Source organism: Coptis chinensis, chromosome 1, assembly GCF_015680905.1.
Source record: "Coptis chinensis isolate HL-2020 chromosome 1, ASM1568090v1, whole genome shotgun sequence".
Classification (NCBI taxonomy): domain Eukaryota; kingdom Viridiplantae; phylum Streptophyta; class Magnoliopsida; order Ranunculales; family Ranunculaceae; genus Coptis; species Coptis chinensis.
Genome location: NC_141456.1, coordinates 86,027,888 through 86,044,640, shown reverse-complemented (window position 1 = coordinate 86,044,640; position 16,753 = coordinate 86,027,888). Strand labels below are relative to the sequence as shown.

The 16,753-nt window shown below is 35.8% G+C and overlaps 1 protein-coding gene across 1 annotated transcript in view; it reads right to left on the bottom strand.

The window, feature by feature from the left end:
• The window catches only part of LOC147525605 (uncharacterized), a 35,914-nt gene extending 19,386 nt beyond the window's left edge, over positions 1-16,528 (bottom strand). Inside the window, exon 1 of the mRNA XM_086580082.1 lies at positions 15,907-16,528. Within this exon, the coding sequence (XP_086436208.1) occupies positions 15,907-16,528 (622 nt within the window). The remainder of the gene's footprint in view (positions 1-15,906) is intronic.
• Between the last annotated feature and the right edge of the window lie 225 nt (positions 16,529-16,753).

Here is a 16,753-nt window from a genome sequence, read left to right as displayed (position 1 = left end):
CCGTATCTTTGGACTCAGACCTCAGAATTGGGCCTACCTTATGTCAAAACAACCGGCTAGAAAAGAGCTTTCCAATGGTTTAAGCATTGACTCAATCAGAGGAGCAAAAATGGGTGAAAAGTCTATGGAAGTCAAATCCAGCAGAAAAGGCCTCTGTGGAGTGAAGAAATTGGGTTTTGGGCTCGATTTTATAGCCCAAAACATGGCTCCTCAGCCCATGCACGAAAAATTAGATCTGGTCTCCACCATTTGTATAGAGAAGACTTAACTCTTAAGATTACCTAGATCTAGATTAGAAAATTAGGTTAGACTCCATTAATTAGTTAGAATAGCTTGTTTTAGATCTAGTTTTTACCTTCAATTAATTAGTGTTAGAACAAAGTAGATTATTATTTAGAATCACTATTAGTTTTATAATAAAGTATTAGTTTTCATTTCAATTTAGTTATTGATTAAATTCTTATTTAGTTTTAGTTGTTTTAAATTCATAAATTAGGTTGTCTTCATTTTGATTCTTAGACTATTGTTAAAATTAGATTTATAAAGTTTAAATTAGTTATTAAATTATGACTTGTTATTATTGTTCTTGTGTTGGGAATGATAGTATAATGATATTAGGCTAAAACCTCCATTAGAGGAGGTTAAGAAAGCCATGTGAGGATGATTGCTTGTTAGAATAGTTGTTATTTAGAATAGAAATTTCACATCTCATTACTCTCACCATTGTTCTTTGTGTTTGTTCAATTGAATTTGTTTAAGTCTTGAGAGTTAAGAGTGGAAAGAATCCGTAATCCGTACTCTATATATATTGCATGAATCTATATGTGAGAGTAGGAAATAAAATCTTTGATACCGTAAGAATGAAGTTAGAGTAATCTAGTTGAGTTTTTACGGGCTATCAAATGGCGCCGCTGCCATCTTAATCTTGTTCAAGACAAGAATTCAATTGCTTGAATTCAAGGGGCAATCCCCCATTCTCTACCCACCCACCCTTTTAATTTTTCATTCTTATTTATTGAATTTTTGGAACTGTTCAATGTTTTAGGCATAGGGGTTGCGGATTCACAGAGGAAAATACTACAGAAAAGGTATTTGTAAATTTTGGAAAATTTTAAAAATTTATAGGCGTAATCTTTAAGGTGTTATTGATTTACTGTAATATTTTCAGATTTTTCCTAATTGGTTAACCTTGTGAACAAATACGATCTTTACAGTGATGCATTTCAGTTTTCAAACCATAAGTTCTTGAAAAATAGATGAGTAAGGTTACTTAGAAAGTTCCAAAAATTCTAAAATTTTTACAGGAGTATCTATCCTAAGTCAGGAGTTTTTAGTAAAAATTTGACGAGTTTTTTATTTTTTTTGACCACCTAACTAATGGATTGTTTGTAGTGTGTTTCAGAAGTTTTGAAAACACTTAAGTTCTGGAACAACAGCCGGTAAGGAGAGTTTGTAGAACTCCAATTGCTCTAAAATATTTACAGAAATATCCATGATCTGTAAGGACTCTCCAGTAAAATTTTGGAGATTTTTTCCTTTGTTTTGATTGGTTAACCTTTCAGTTGTTTGTATTGTGTCCGAAAACTGTTTCACAAACTTTGAAGGGCAGTAGAAGGACTTTCATAGCTCCGATTGATCTCAAATTTTACTGGAGACTTGATAGATGTCTTAGCAAACTACTGTAAAATTTTCAAATTTTTTGGAGTACACCCCGCGCTCAACCGCCTGGACATTGTGTCAAGCACGAGTGCGACCCGCGCTCAACCACCTAGAACTTGAGTTAGACAGGAGCGTGACCCGCGCCCTACCAAGGCCATTTCTGAGCGCAACCCGCGCCCTCTTCTGGAGCAGCCCGATTTTCATAGGTCATTCCAAAATTTCATTTCTTCAAGGTATTCAGTGTTTCTAACATCATACAAATACTAAGATCACGAATACAAGACAGTATTCAAATGCGTAGCAAGGAGGCATTCAGGTACTCCTTCTTCCACTCCTCGCCTTTTCTGTTAGAGGAGTTTTAATTCTAGTATAATCAGGCTTGTTTTTCATAGACATAAATACCACACGCCTATCTACAATTTCACACACTACACCTGCATCAATGGCTAAAGAACAAGAGACTCCTCTCTCTGATTTTTATAAAGCCCTAAACGATGGCCCTAAGTCGTGCATCGTTATTTCAGACCTAGTGGGGGATTTTCGAATTCCCCCTAATATATTTAACTTGTTACCAGTTTTTCATGGTTTAGACCACGAGAAACCTTACTAGCATATGTGTAGGATAGACCAAGTTCTCACTACATTCCATCATCCTAGCGTAAGTCCGAATCAAGTTAAACTTAGGGTGTTTCCATTCACCCTAGCCGACAAGGCGGCGTCTTGGTTAACTGGCCAAACGCCAAACTCTGTGGACTCATGGGCTAATCTTGTTCAATTGTTCATGGAACAGTTTTACCCACCACTGAAGATAAATGAAATGCTTCAAAAGATTCATTTCTTCCACCAGAATCCTCATGAATCCTTTTCAGAGGCCTGGAATCGTTTCACTGATCTTCTCATTGAATGGCCGCATCATAATCTTGCGAAGGACACGCTTGTTCATGCCTTCCTCAAGGGACTTTTACATCATCATAAGGAGGTTCTAGATATCATGACTAGGGGTAGTTTTCTTGGTAAAGGAGCCTTGGAAGCTTATACATTCTTAGAAGATCAATCTAAGAGGGACAACAATTGGGGAGGTAACGACTCTTCCCACTCCACTCCTTCTTTTGAGGTTAAACTTGATTCGAGCTTAAAACTATTATCGATGCCCTCACTAAAAGGGTAGATGCCATCTCTGTTCAACAACAACCCACTCTAGTCATGAATATTAAATCTACTCGTTGTAATGTTTGTTTTAGTCTTGAGCATTCCAACTTCTATTGTCATCTTGTCTATGCACAACCACCACCACGACCATCAAATTTCAACCAGTTAACTCAACATCAAGGACAAGGAAACTTAGGTAGTCAGAATAGAGGTTTAGTACCCATGAATCAGAACTATCAACATCAAGACATGAATGTTCAACAAGCCTTAATTCCAGTTCAACCATCTACAAACGAAATAGTAGTGACCTTGTTAGAGAAAAAAAATCAAATTATGCAACAAAACTCCAACTTGATGAAAGATCAGCATGATCAAAACTATAATATGATGAAATAAACAATGCAAATGATGTAGTCTTTGTGCCAAAAGGTTATTGACATGCCTCCTAACCAAAATAATAACCAAACAGGCGTGTTTCCAGGTCATGCAGTGTCTAATCCTAAGTCAACAAACACCGCATTCGAAATAAAAAGTATTCAATGTAATGGTAATACAACCCCAGGGGACCTACAGGCAGTCACTACCATTCGTTCAGGGAGAGTAGTTGATAACAAAGTAACTATGCCTAAAGACCACCCGCAAACAGAAATTGAAAATAAAGCCATATCGAATACTGTCATAGAAATTGATGATCCTACATTTGTAGAGGTTCCAATATGGACACCTAGATGGAAAATGGCTAGAGATAAAGCAAAGACTAATAATATTGCTAAATATAGAGATAAACCACCATATCCCCAGAGACTAGTTATGTCTAAAAAGGATGAAAATTTTGATGAGGTTAGGAAAGTGTTTAAAAATCTGACTATAAACCTACCTTTTCTAGATGCTATAAAAAGTCTACCTGGACACGCTAAGTTTCTAAAAGAGTTGTGCACCAAAAAAAGGAAAACCAACATACCCCATGAAGCATTCTTAACTGAACAATATCCCTCTTTATCTGAACATAACGGAATTGTTAAGTACACGGACCCTAGTCGTCCTACTGTACAATGCACCTTAGGTGATACCTTCATAACAACTGCTTTATTAGACCTGGGGGAAAGTGTTAACTTACCTTCTTTTTATTTATATAAACAACTAGGTCTAACAAAACTTCAACCAACCAAAATGACTTTGCAGTTAGCCGATCGTTCTATTAAGTATCCCAAAGGCGTAGTTGAAAACATTCTCGTTAAATTCCAAGATTTTTACTACCCCGTTGACTTTGTTATTCTGGACACAGAAGCTGCTCATGATTCTATTCCCATCATCTTAGGGCATCCTTTCTTGGAAATCGCCAATGCCCAAATCAATTGTCGGGATGGCTCAATGACTCTTTCTTTTGGAAATCTATCTGTGGAAGTTAACATGTTTAGACAAAAGCAGAGACAACTAGGTTATTTTATAGAAGGTGAAATTAAGTCTATTGAGACTTTTGTATATCACATTAGTGCTTCCGACGATCTCGTCCCCACACTAGTAGATACCCCTCTTATGGAAGAAGACAAAGATCACAATTTTGACTCCTTGAACATAACTGAACTAGCAAAAGAATTTTCCACCCTGCCTTCCGACCCTACAAGAGCTAGAGCAAACCTCATCATAGACAAGATAGATGAATTCCTCAAAGATGGAGATGAATACCATAATTATATGGATGCGAACAACCTAGATGAGGAATTCGACAAGTTTCTAAGAGCCTGTGATGATCCACCCTCTCAAGAACTACCTAAAGAGCCACCTCATACCTTCATTTTCAGATGTGTGATAATACCAACCCATGCCACCAATAAGTTTTATGCTAAAACCATGCACTCATTTTTTCCATTCCTTCAATTTAAAACTTATCCATACCCTACATATCTTCCACAACCATCCATTTTCTCACAAACATTCACTTGGACACCTTTTCGTTCAAAGAAAAAGAAGAAACTTTATGCTCGATTAGGTTCTAGATCCATCAGAATTCACTCCTATTCTACTAAGCCATGCCATAGGAAATCTTGGTGCTTAATTTTGTTTAATGGTGCATCCCGTGTTAACTATTTATGGACAGATCCACAATTGTTTAGATTATTGATATATGGGAAACTGCATGTTAATACATATATATCACATTAAGTCTAGGGAATCTGACTTTAAAAGACCCAAGTTTTTGTACAATACCACTTTTCTGGAGTATAGGCCAAACAAAAAATTTCAAACTTAAAAAGAGTTTTCCAATTTTGTTTTGGGGTGGTGTATTTTGGTATTTCATTTCAAAACGTTTTGCCACCCATTGTCTGTTATGTTTACTCCAATTTAGTTAGTACATAATAGTTTAATTGTGCTTCATGTTATCATACCATTTTTACAATATTTCTGTTACAGGTACTGCCAATTTTTGCCACGTTTCTATGGTAAATTCTTTCCTTATTTCTTTGCACTTTGAGGACAAAGCGTTCGATTGTTTAGGGGTAGGATAGAAACATTTGCAAAAAGTAGGCACTTTTAGGATGTAACTTACACACTTTTCTTTATAAAAAAAAAAATTAATTAAAAATCATAACTATTGTTTATACTAGGCACTTATTGATAATGGTATTGTTCCCTTCTCCATGATAATATTAGTCTAGAAATCTCATATAGTACTTGAATTAGGATTTAATTTTTGAAATATAGATTAATACGTAGGTAATAGTCATTGTATCTTTTCACGAACATCTTGCATGAGCATCTTTGATTGTACTTGGCAGTAATTTTTCGAGACCTAGGTTAGAGTACTTAATACATATCTTGTGAGCATCTAGGCTAAAAGTCTCATAAGAGTGAAATATCTGAATGATGACACAAGGGAGACGTAAATTCCGGGTAGAGAAATCACACATCCACTTGCTTGATCACCACACCATATCCTAAGCGAGAATTTAGGCCCTCTTTGGATCGATATAGCCAGAAATTCACACTTATATGAAATTTATTATCCACTAGTTGCCCCACTGAGCTTTTCATTAGCCTTTTCAGAAACCACAAATCCTTTTACCCAATAAAACAAAAGAAAAAATTAAAATCAGCCTACCTATATGGATAAGTATGAGAAATGGGATGAGTGAAGAAAAGAGAAGAGAAATGTAAACAAAAATTAGTTAGTTACTTCAGAAAAGAAAAAAAAAAGAAAGAAAAGAAGTTTCTATCCAAAGAAAAGAAAAATAAAATAAAATAAAAACTCCAAAAATAGAATAAAAGGAGTCAAAAAGCCAAAATAAAAAGGCTAAAGATGGAGACAAAGTGTAGAAGCAAAAGAACAAGGTTTTCTCTAGTTATATAATATGAAGACACTACTTTCTCATACTTGTTTTTTTGAATATCCATTTCCTTCCTTCTTTAACCAATACCTACACCCCGTATCACCTAATAAAGACCTCTAGCTCAATTAGGAATAGGTTGGTGTGATAGTAGGTGGTAGATGTGTTTTATCGACCTCGGCTTCCTTGGATTGTCATTGAGATTGTGAGGAAACGTGTGCCCACTACACACTGGAGTTAGAAAACTTAAGTGGAAAAATCAGAGTGTTTTTGTCTTGACATTTATGTGAGGACCTACTTAAAGGCGCTATTCCAAAGTTTCAGAAATGGACCTGCCATTGCATTTCATATCATAGTTCATTATATAGTTGTTTGTCTTAAGATGATTTGATTATTATGCATGTATTAGTTTAAGTTTTAGAACGACCATTCTTGTTTAAACACTAGTGAGATGTATAGATCATTGAGATATAAATAAGGAAACAATAGTTTTATTTCTTAGTCGTTGTTGTATAGATGAAGTTTGTGAGTACCTTCACTGGAAAACTCTCACGAGGCTATAACTCATCCACTAGGGAATTCCTAGTGGTTTAAGGCCTTGTTGCATATGGTCAATGCAATCACACTCGGCGAAACGAGATTAGTTAGAACTCCATTTTTGGTCACTTATTCTAATTTCTCATATTTGCTTGAGGACAAGCAAAATGCTGTTTGGGGGTGGTTTGATAAGAGCCAAAAACTGTAGTTTTAACCCCTTTAACAATATTGCTTTAGACCAATTATGTGATTAATAAGTAAGAGTTAGTACTGTTATTGTGTTTTTGTGTATTCCAAGCATTGGAGTCGTATATGTGCAGAAATGCGTTCCTTTTGAGAGATAAAAGAGCAAAGATTGGTTGTTAAGAAGTTCTATGATTAAAGGCCAAGATTGAAGGAGAAAAAGCCTTTTTGAAGCCCGGTCAAAGCTGAAAAGTGAAAGTCAACGCAGGCAGAAATAGCGCACAAAAGTCAGCAGAACTTCCGAAGGCCGTATCTTTGGACTTAGACCTCGGAATTGGGCCTACTCTATGTCAAAATGACCGTCTCGGAAATAGTTTTACAATGGTCCAAGTATTGACCCAATCAAAGGAGCAAAAGTAGGCGAAAAGTCTATGTAAATTAAATCCAGCAGAAAAGGCCTCTGTGGACTGAAGAAATTGGGTTTTGGGCTCGATTTTCCGGCCCAAAACATGGCTCCTCAGCCTATGCACGAAAAAGTGGATCTGGTCTCCTCCATTTGTATGGAGAAGACTTAACTCATAAGATTACCTAGATCTAGATTAGAAAATTAGGTTAGACTCCATTAATTAGTTAGAATATCTTTTTTTAGATCTAGTTTTTACCTTCAATTAATTAGTGTTAGAACAAAGTAGATTATTATTTAGAATCACTATTAGTTTTATAATAAAGTATTAGTTTTCATTTCAATTTAGTTATTGATTAAATTCTTATTTAGTTTTAGTTGTTTTAAATTAATAAATTAGGTTGTCTTCATTTTGATTCTTAGACTATTGTTAAAATTAGATTTATAAAGTTTAAAGTAGTTATTAAATTATAACTTGTTATTATTGTTCTTGTGTTGGGAATGATAGTATAATGATATTAGGCTAAAACCTCCATTAAAGGAGGTTAAGGAAGCCATGTGAGGATGATTGCTTGTTAGAATAGTTGTTATTTAGAATATAGAAATTTCACATCTCATTACTCTCACCATTGTTCTTTTTGTTTGTTCAATTGAATTTGTTTAAGTCTTGAGAGTAAAGAGTGGAATGAATCCGTACTCTATATATATTGCATGAATCTATATGTGAGAGTAGGAAATAAAATCTTTGATGCCATAAGAATGAAGTTAGAGTAATCTAGTTGAGTTTTTACTGGCTATCAGAGGGCGCGGGCACTCTTTAGGTACTATTTCAGAAAAAAACATTCTAAAAAAACAAAAACCACAGTTAGAACCAAACAATCGGGTGGGTGGGTAGAATGGGATATTGGTAGAATTGAAAACACGAAGGGAAACTAATATAAACACAACTAAGATGGTAGCGGCGCCATTTGATAATAATGAAAATAAAACGTTTACCTAATCTTAACCAATTATGCTAGGAATAAGTAAACACATTATTCTACGTTTAGATCAAAGTTATACTCTTAATTATCATGCAATAATTGGAGTTAGAATTCGTTCCACTCCTAGTTGCTTAAACGTAACAGTTTCACTAACTTAATAATTTTATAATATCCTTGAGAGCAATGGTTTAATTATACTAATATGGTGAAAATAACTAATTAAGATGTTCTAAATTATACTATGGCAATTTAATAAAAATATGTGAATGAGAAGAAGAGTATTATGGGGATTTGATTCCACCTTGACTAATTCTTAATATGCTAGTATAGAGTTGTTGCAATCCTAATCTTTCTGTTTTCACATAAAGGTTAGGTCTTTTTAATCCCTAATTATTCATGGCAATCTCTACCTACTAATAATTAGCATGTGAGGTAATTAAAACCCATTCTCATGGTGAATTAACTACCTTCTAGAATAGAATAGTTTACTACAACTATTCTATACTAACACAACAAGTCTTCATCAGAGCTTCAATCAAACCCCTCTAATGGAGGTTTAGCTATGATTTATTAGACTATCATAATTGAAATAATAAGAATAAGGCATAATGAAGAACTACTTTATTAAAGATAACTTGACTTGAATTAATGGTGGCTTGGCTAATAAAACATAAAACTAAGTTTAGACTAAATTAAATAACTAATTGGAGAGTCTAATTAACTAAAAAGATTAGTGAGTTAGAGTTTTGTCTTATTCCTCTTTATATAGGAGAGGGCTAGGTTTACAATTTTGTGCATGGGCTTCGGAGCTATGTTTTGGGCCATTAAATCAAGCACAAAACCTAATTACTTAAGTCTAAAAAGGGTTTCTCTGCTGGAAATTACTAGAACATCTTTTCTATACACTTTTACTCCTCTTATTGGATCAAGGCCTATACCATTAGAAATCTCTTTCCGAGCAGGTCGTTTTGACATATAATATGCCTAATTCTGAGGTCTTAATCCAAAGATATGGCCTGCGGAAGTTCTGTTGACTTTTATGTTTTATTTCTACCCGCATTGACTTTGACTTTTCAGCTTTGACTGGGATTTAAAAAAAGTTTTTTCTCCTTGAAACTTGGCCTTTAACCATAGAATTTCTTAGCAACTAACCTTTGCTCCTTTATCTTGCAAAAGTGACATATTTCTTTACATATTTGACTCCAATACCTTAAATACACAAAAGCACGTAAACCGTACTAACTCTTATTTATTATAAACATAATTGGTCTAAATGTAATATTATTAAGGAGTTAAAACTACAGTTTTGGGCTTTTATCAAACCACCCCCAAACAGCATTTTGCTTGTCCTCAAGAAAATATGAGAAATTAAAATAAGTGACTAAAAATGGAGTTCTAACTAATCTCGTTTCACCGAGTGCGATTGCATTGACCATATGCAATAAGGTCTTAAACCACTAGGAATTCCCCAGTGGACGAGTTATAACCTCGTAAGAGTTTTCTAGAGAAGGTACTCACAAACTTCATCTATACTACAACGACTAAGAAATAAAATTTAATGTTTCCTTATTTATTCTCATATATATATACATTTCACTAGCAATGAATACAGAATAATCAATTCGAAACCTAAACTAATATGTGCATAATAATCAATCAGCTACGGATAAACATATATATAATGAACTATGCTATGAAATGCAATAATAGGTCCGTTTCTGAAACTTTGGAATAGCGTCTTTAAGTGAATCATCACAAATATGTCAAGACAAAAACACTCTAATTTTTCCACTCAAGTTTCACTCACTCCAGTGTGTAGTAGGCACACTTTACCTTACAAACTCAATGTCGTACAAGGAAAGCCAAAGTCGATCAAACACATCTGCCACTTACTATCACATTAACCTATTCCAAATTGAGTTAGAGGTCTTTATTAGGTGTTGCGGGGATTATGTGATGGTTTAAGAATGAAGGAAATTGATATTTAAAAGGATAAGTCTAAGATAATAGAGTCTTCAAAATATGTAACTAGAGAAAACCTTGTTCTTACTTTGCTTCTACACTTTGTTTCCATCCTTAGCTATTTTTTTCTTTTTCTTTTGGCTTTTGACTCATTTGATTCTATTTTTGGAGTTCTTTTTTTTTTTTTTTTTTTTTCTTTTCTTTGGATGGAAACTTTCTTTTCTTTTCTTATTTGAAGCAACTAACAAATTCTTGGTTTTCCGCAAGTATTTCTCTTATCTTCATTTCAGCTCTATTCTCAGATTCATTCAAAAATGGGTAGTCTTATTTTTATTTTGTTTTGTTTCTTATAAAAGGGTAAAGGATTTGTAGTTTATGAAAAGGCTAAAGAAATGCTCAGAGGGGCGACTAGCGAAAAATAATTTAATATAGGTTTGAATTTCTAACTATATTGATCCAAAAATGGCCTAAATTCTCACTTATAATATGGTATAGTGATCAAGCAAGTGGACGTGTGATTTCTCTATTCTGAATTTACTTCTCCCTTGTGTCATTACTCAGATATTTCACTCTTAAGGCTTTTAAGGCTATATTCTCACATGATTTGTAGAATAAGTACTCTAGCCTAGATTTCAAAAACTTACTGCCAATACAAACATAGATGCTTATGCAATATATTTATGGAAAGATGCAATGACTATTATCTATATATTAACCTAAGTTTCTAAAAACTATTCTAATTTAAAAGCTAATGTGAAACTTCTAAACTAATATCATCATGGAAAAAGAAACAATACCAATATTCCTAGGTGCATAGTATAAATATAATTATTATTTTAATATTTTTTTATTTTTTTTACTAGAAAACAAGTGCATATTATATATATATATATATATATATATATATATATATCCTAATAGGTGCCTTAAATTACACGTGTTTCTATGCCACCCCTAAACAAAAACATGTTTTGTCCTCAGAGTATAGAAATAAGAAGGATAGGAAATACCATGGAAACGCGTGAAAATTCTAGAACACCTCCTTTCCAACATTTAAGCGTTGTCCTCCTCTTCTATAAAGAAGTGAGGTTCCTTTGCATCCTGCCACACCATGACAATTTGCCAGGCCTCATGCCATTTGTCATCTACCTTTGCTAACCTATTCAGTGCCACTTGGTCGGATGGGGTGTAAAGGGCAACCTAATTAAGTTGTAGCCTCCACCCCGGCGAAATCATCGCACGGAAAGAGCGTATAATGCAATTGTTGGGTCTCACAATGTCGACCCCAACCCAATCTGTGAAACGAGTACAGAACTTAGAAAAGAAAAGTAGCATTATGCAGCAAACCAAAATAGGCATAAGAAGGTACTTATGCTTCATACTATGTGCTCTTGCTAAACTAGACACTGAGGTATGGGGAAAGTCATAGAGGATGCATCCCACAACTAGAGCAAGGAAGACATCACAAGTGGCATTATTCGCAGAAGAAAAACGTCATTCCCCTAAGATATTCAGCATGATAAGAACATATTAGTGCCCATGTTAAGGGACAAGCTACCAAGGGCTACGTTATATTGCCCTTGGTCCTCTATACAAAAAATCCCCGCCCTATAGGTCTCATGCAAATACTCATAGTTGTAGATATATATATTATCAGCCATATAGCCCCATGAGTTTTGGATTTCAGCAGGCATAGACAGTTCAATAGCAAAGGCCAACAGAAACTTGGTTAAGTCTATTATTACATCATCAATGGTGACAGAGAACACTTGTTCTCCATCCGGTCGATAAAAGAACTTACAATGATCATAGAAATAAGCAATAAGTTCAAGAGAATAAGTTTCATCAGCATTTACCATTAGAGGTTGACATCCTTCCTACACAATCAAGTCGTAGAACCACTATCCATAGATGTCACTCTCGAGCAATTCTTCAAAGGACTGCTCCGGTATGATTTGAGGAGATTTCATAGCAACCAAATACAATACTAAACTCCTTGAAATGAGTGTGGAAAACCCCAGAAAATAGAATTAGAGGTGTGTTAAGGTCAGGGCGCAGGCGTGCTTTGAATATCTTATGGAAGGGCGCGGGCACACTCAACTCTGACTCTGCGTTCTAGGTTCTTAGGCACGGGCGCACTCTATTATAAGGCAACAGAGAGGGCGTGCGCGCTCCAAGTGTTGTTGTTGGTATGAAGTGAGAGGTGAATTTTAGAGGTGTTGTGTGAATTTTAAAGCATCCCATGTATTTATACAACCCAAGTTTCTTAATTTAAGGTCCTCAAGGTTCCCTAATTGATATGGAAAGAGATGGAATAAGAAAAGGCTTATAAAACCAAAATAGAAACAGTCTCCAAAATCAAACCTATAGCTTTTAGGCTGGAATTAAAAATAGCAATCATCCAAATTTCTAATCCTTGAGGTTGCACAAACCAAGAGTAGCTAATTCTAACTACACCATATTAGCAACATGCTCACACAAACCATATTCTCAAAACCTTGCAATATTAAACTCCAAATACAAGTGGATAGGGTAAAATACAATGCTAAACAAATAATACCACCCCCAAACAAGTCGAGAAGGTGGGAATCATGAAAAATTGATAGCATGCTCGGACAAAAATTTAAACTAACTTTAAATTCAAATAATAACCAAATACATAATCCAAAATTAACTACTTAACTCAACAACTAGAATTAAAAAATTATTCTACTAAAAACAGGGAAATTTCCTAAACATAACACAACCAACGAACTAGCCACGAGATAAGGATGGGCCAGAACCATCCATCTTACGTCTACGACGTTCATGCCTTCCAGAGTCAACAGAAGAAGAACCCTCATAAGGGGGCATGCATCGTAGAACTTCTATTTGAAATGTGCGTTATTGCTCTATAAAGACATCCATGGCTTCCCAACGCTCCGTATGAGTACGAGCGAGAGTCTCCATGTTAGCCTGGAGATCCTCGTGACTATCACCAAGCAACTCCATATTAGACTGAAGCTTATCTGGGTTATGGAGAATGGTACCTTGCCTAGTCTGGATAGCCTCACAGAGGTCACTAAGAGAACGTTAGCCTGTACGCATCGTCTCATACTAGTTATGGAGAGTTCGTAGGCCACGATGAAGTAATAAGATGCGGTCTATATCGGTAGTAGCCCTTTCCAAAGCATTTGCATCCAAACCTGTCCTGTCGTCCTCATCTTCCTCATTCAATACCATCTCAACACCCCTAACCTCTGGCAAATGCCAATCCCTTTGAATACACTCCCGATAAATACGTGCATTTTCATGCAACTTCAACTTAACCTGACTAGTCTTCGGAACACATCCCCAATACAACATAATCTTCGTAATCAATGTTCGGTGGGAAGGCTCCAGTCAATTTACCAACTGCTCTAATCTCATTTAACAAAAATTCAAGGATGCAAAACCTATACCACCTGTTCTGAAGGGTCCAGAGAACGTGCAGACAACTCAAATTGATGTCACTGGCTTTTGTGGTGGTAATAACATTCCTACCAATCCACTGAGCCACAACCAGCTGGTTTCTTCTCAGAGACGTTTGACGAACACAGTGCAAGTTCGAATTGTAAATTCTTTCCAAGACAGTCTCTGTCACCAAAGGACTAATTCCACCAAACTAAGATTCCTGCATTATGACTACGATGGGTCTTTGGTCAATGCCAGTAATCTCAGACAACACTGCTGTAGTCAATTCCCACCGACTACCATTCACCTTAACAAAAATCCGAGGACCATCAATCTCCCTCTTCTTGTAAAAATCACACACCAAATCAATGTGATAAAAATCATCTGTAGAATACCACAACCCTTCCTACTTCCTAATACACATTTCATGACCGAAAAAGGGTCAAAATTGTTGAGAAGTAAAAACTTGTTCCGGAAGAATCTTTGGGGTTTTAGGAGACATTAGGTTTTGGATTTGCAAAGTGGAGTGAATGTAAGGTGGGGGAGAGTGAGAAAAGCACTTGATCAAAATTTGAATAGGGTTTGTGTGGAGGTTAGGGCACGGGCGCGCTCAAGGTTGGTCTAGAGATAAGGGCGTGCACACTCAAGCTTTTTCTTTGGCAGGTGGTATTCTTGAGTTTTGGAGGTGAAGAGAAAAGAAACCAAAAACTCGTGAGGGGGTTTTAAAAGGGAGTCACGTGCGGGGAACGTGACTGCGTAGGGTTTTTTAAAAAATTTGGGCCTAAGCCCAAAACAAATCTTATAATAGCCATTATGTCCTATGCCTCGTAAAATTTAAAACTAAAATTCCTGATTCGTTAACGGTCTGATTTTTGCGAATGAGCTATGAAAAAGATCAGCAGAGAAAGTACAATCTAATGATCTAAATAAAACTCAAATCTAACCGTGGTTGACATATAAGAAGATGGAAAACACCTCAAAATGCGTGAATGACATAAGTTATATGATCAAAAGAAATCTAAATTCATAGATAGTGTCAACCTGAATCAAAGTACGACTAAACGGCATAAACAACAAGAATAGGAAGTTGAGCGATCAAGTATGGAAAGACCAAGCACCCCATCCCTAAACAAAATTTTGAAAACAGGGTTTAAAAAATTTGTTTTAAAACGTGGGTCTTTTAAAGTCATATTCCCAAGACTTGCTAGATTACTGTTTATAGGGTTTTAATATTTTTTTTTATGAATAAGATTTAATATAAAGGAAAACAATAAAATAATAAAGACATAAATCACTCCATAGAGAAACATGACTAAAAACGAGAAAACATGCAAGAGTGGAAAGCGTGAATTACGTTAAACGTGGACTTAGGATCTGGTACTTATAGCCACACACTCCAAAGGGAGGGCCTGGTTATCTTAATGGTGCACTTACCAATATATGGAAATGAAAGGAAGTACACCAAACATCAAAGGTCAGTCCTCATAGACAGGGTCTTGTAAAAGGACATCCTCCACATCTGGAGACATTAACTCACGAAAATGTTTTAAACCTTGGCCATTAACTTGAAAGGTACTGTTGTTCTTGGGATTGACCAAGGTGATTGCCCTGTAAGGGGTGACTTCAGTAACCATAAAGAGACCAGACCAATGGGTTTTTAATTTTCCTGGGAAAATATGCAAATGGGAGTTGTAAAGCTAAAATCTTTTGACCAACCACAAACTCTTTATGCAAAATATGTTTATCATGAACACGTTTCATGTTAGCTTTATAATCCTTCGCGAGATCATAAGAATTGCTACGGATTTCTTCAAGATCATTTAATTGCAATTTGCACTTGACACCTGCCTCATCAATATTGAAGTTCAGGCTTTTTATAGCCCACATAGCACGGTGCTCCAATTCAACGGGCAAGTGACAAGGTTTTCCAAACACAAGTCTAAAGGGAGACATTCCTATAGGAGTTTTAAAAGCTGTCTGATATGCCCATAAGGCATCAGTTAGATGCTTAGACCAATCTTTTCGATCAGGATTGACTATTGTTTCTAATATTTTTTTTATTTCCTTATTATAGACTTTTTTTTTTTTTTGTTAAAGGTAATTGATTAATTATAAAGAATAAGGATTACATGATAGCAAATGTAGCAGAAAAAGAAAACAAAAAGATACAAGCCTGCACTAGAAAAGAAGATCTAGTGAACAAAATGATAATAAGTCGTATGATGGTTCTCCAGATGAATCATGAATGAAGGTCGAGAAATCCACCATATACTATCCCCCTGTGTTAACGCAGCTCCCTGTCTGGCACAGCTGTCCGCTCCCAGATTGGTCTCTCGCCAAGATGAAGTGAGGTTAATCCATGCCGCTTTATCTTTCAAAGATTGCCAGGTTTCTTTGACTCTCCAATGTGTTGTGTTGTTCTGGAAAGCCTGGACAACTGAAGTAGAATCGCATTCTACCCAAAGATAGCGCCAACCCAAATCAATCGCCTGTTTAATGGCCTGTATAATAGCCATTGTTTCCGCCATGTAGTTAGTGGATATACCCATCCCACCAGCAGCCGCTCCCAAAAAATCTCCTCTGTAGTTTCTGAAGATATATCCCCACCCTGATCTTCCCGGATTTCCTTTCGAACATCCGTCAGTGTTTATCTTGAGTATACCCGGGGGAGGAAGTAGCCAATAGCACTCAAAGATCTTTGGGGACCTGCAAAATTTGAGCTGTAGCTGGAAATGCTTTAGAATCTTGAGGTCATGCATCGAGTTTTCCATAATCCCCGAGGACTTATGATGCGCTCTTGTAATCGCTCTCCTGACCAAGAAGCAAACTTGTGTGTAGCTTGGAGCTTTGTCATCATAGAGGGCTTTGTTCCTGGTTTTCCAAAGACTGACCATGTTATTATTATTATAGACTTCTACTTGGCCACTAGTTTGTGGATGATAAAGAGTTGCCACCTTATGGGTAACTCCATACTTCTTAACTAAAGAAGCAACAACTTTATTGCAAAAATGTGTTCCACCATCACTGATGATGGCTTTTGGGATGCCAAAATAACAGAAAATGTATTCCTTAACAAAAAACACAACTGTCTTATTGTCATTGCTACGACAAGCCATGGC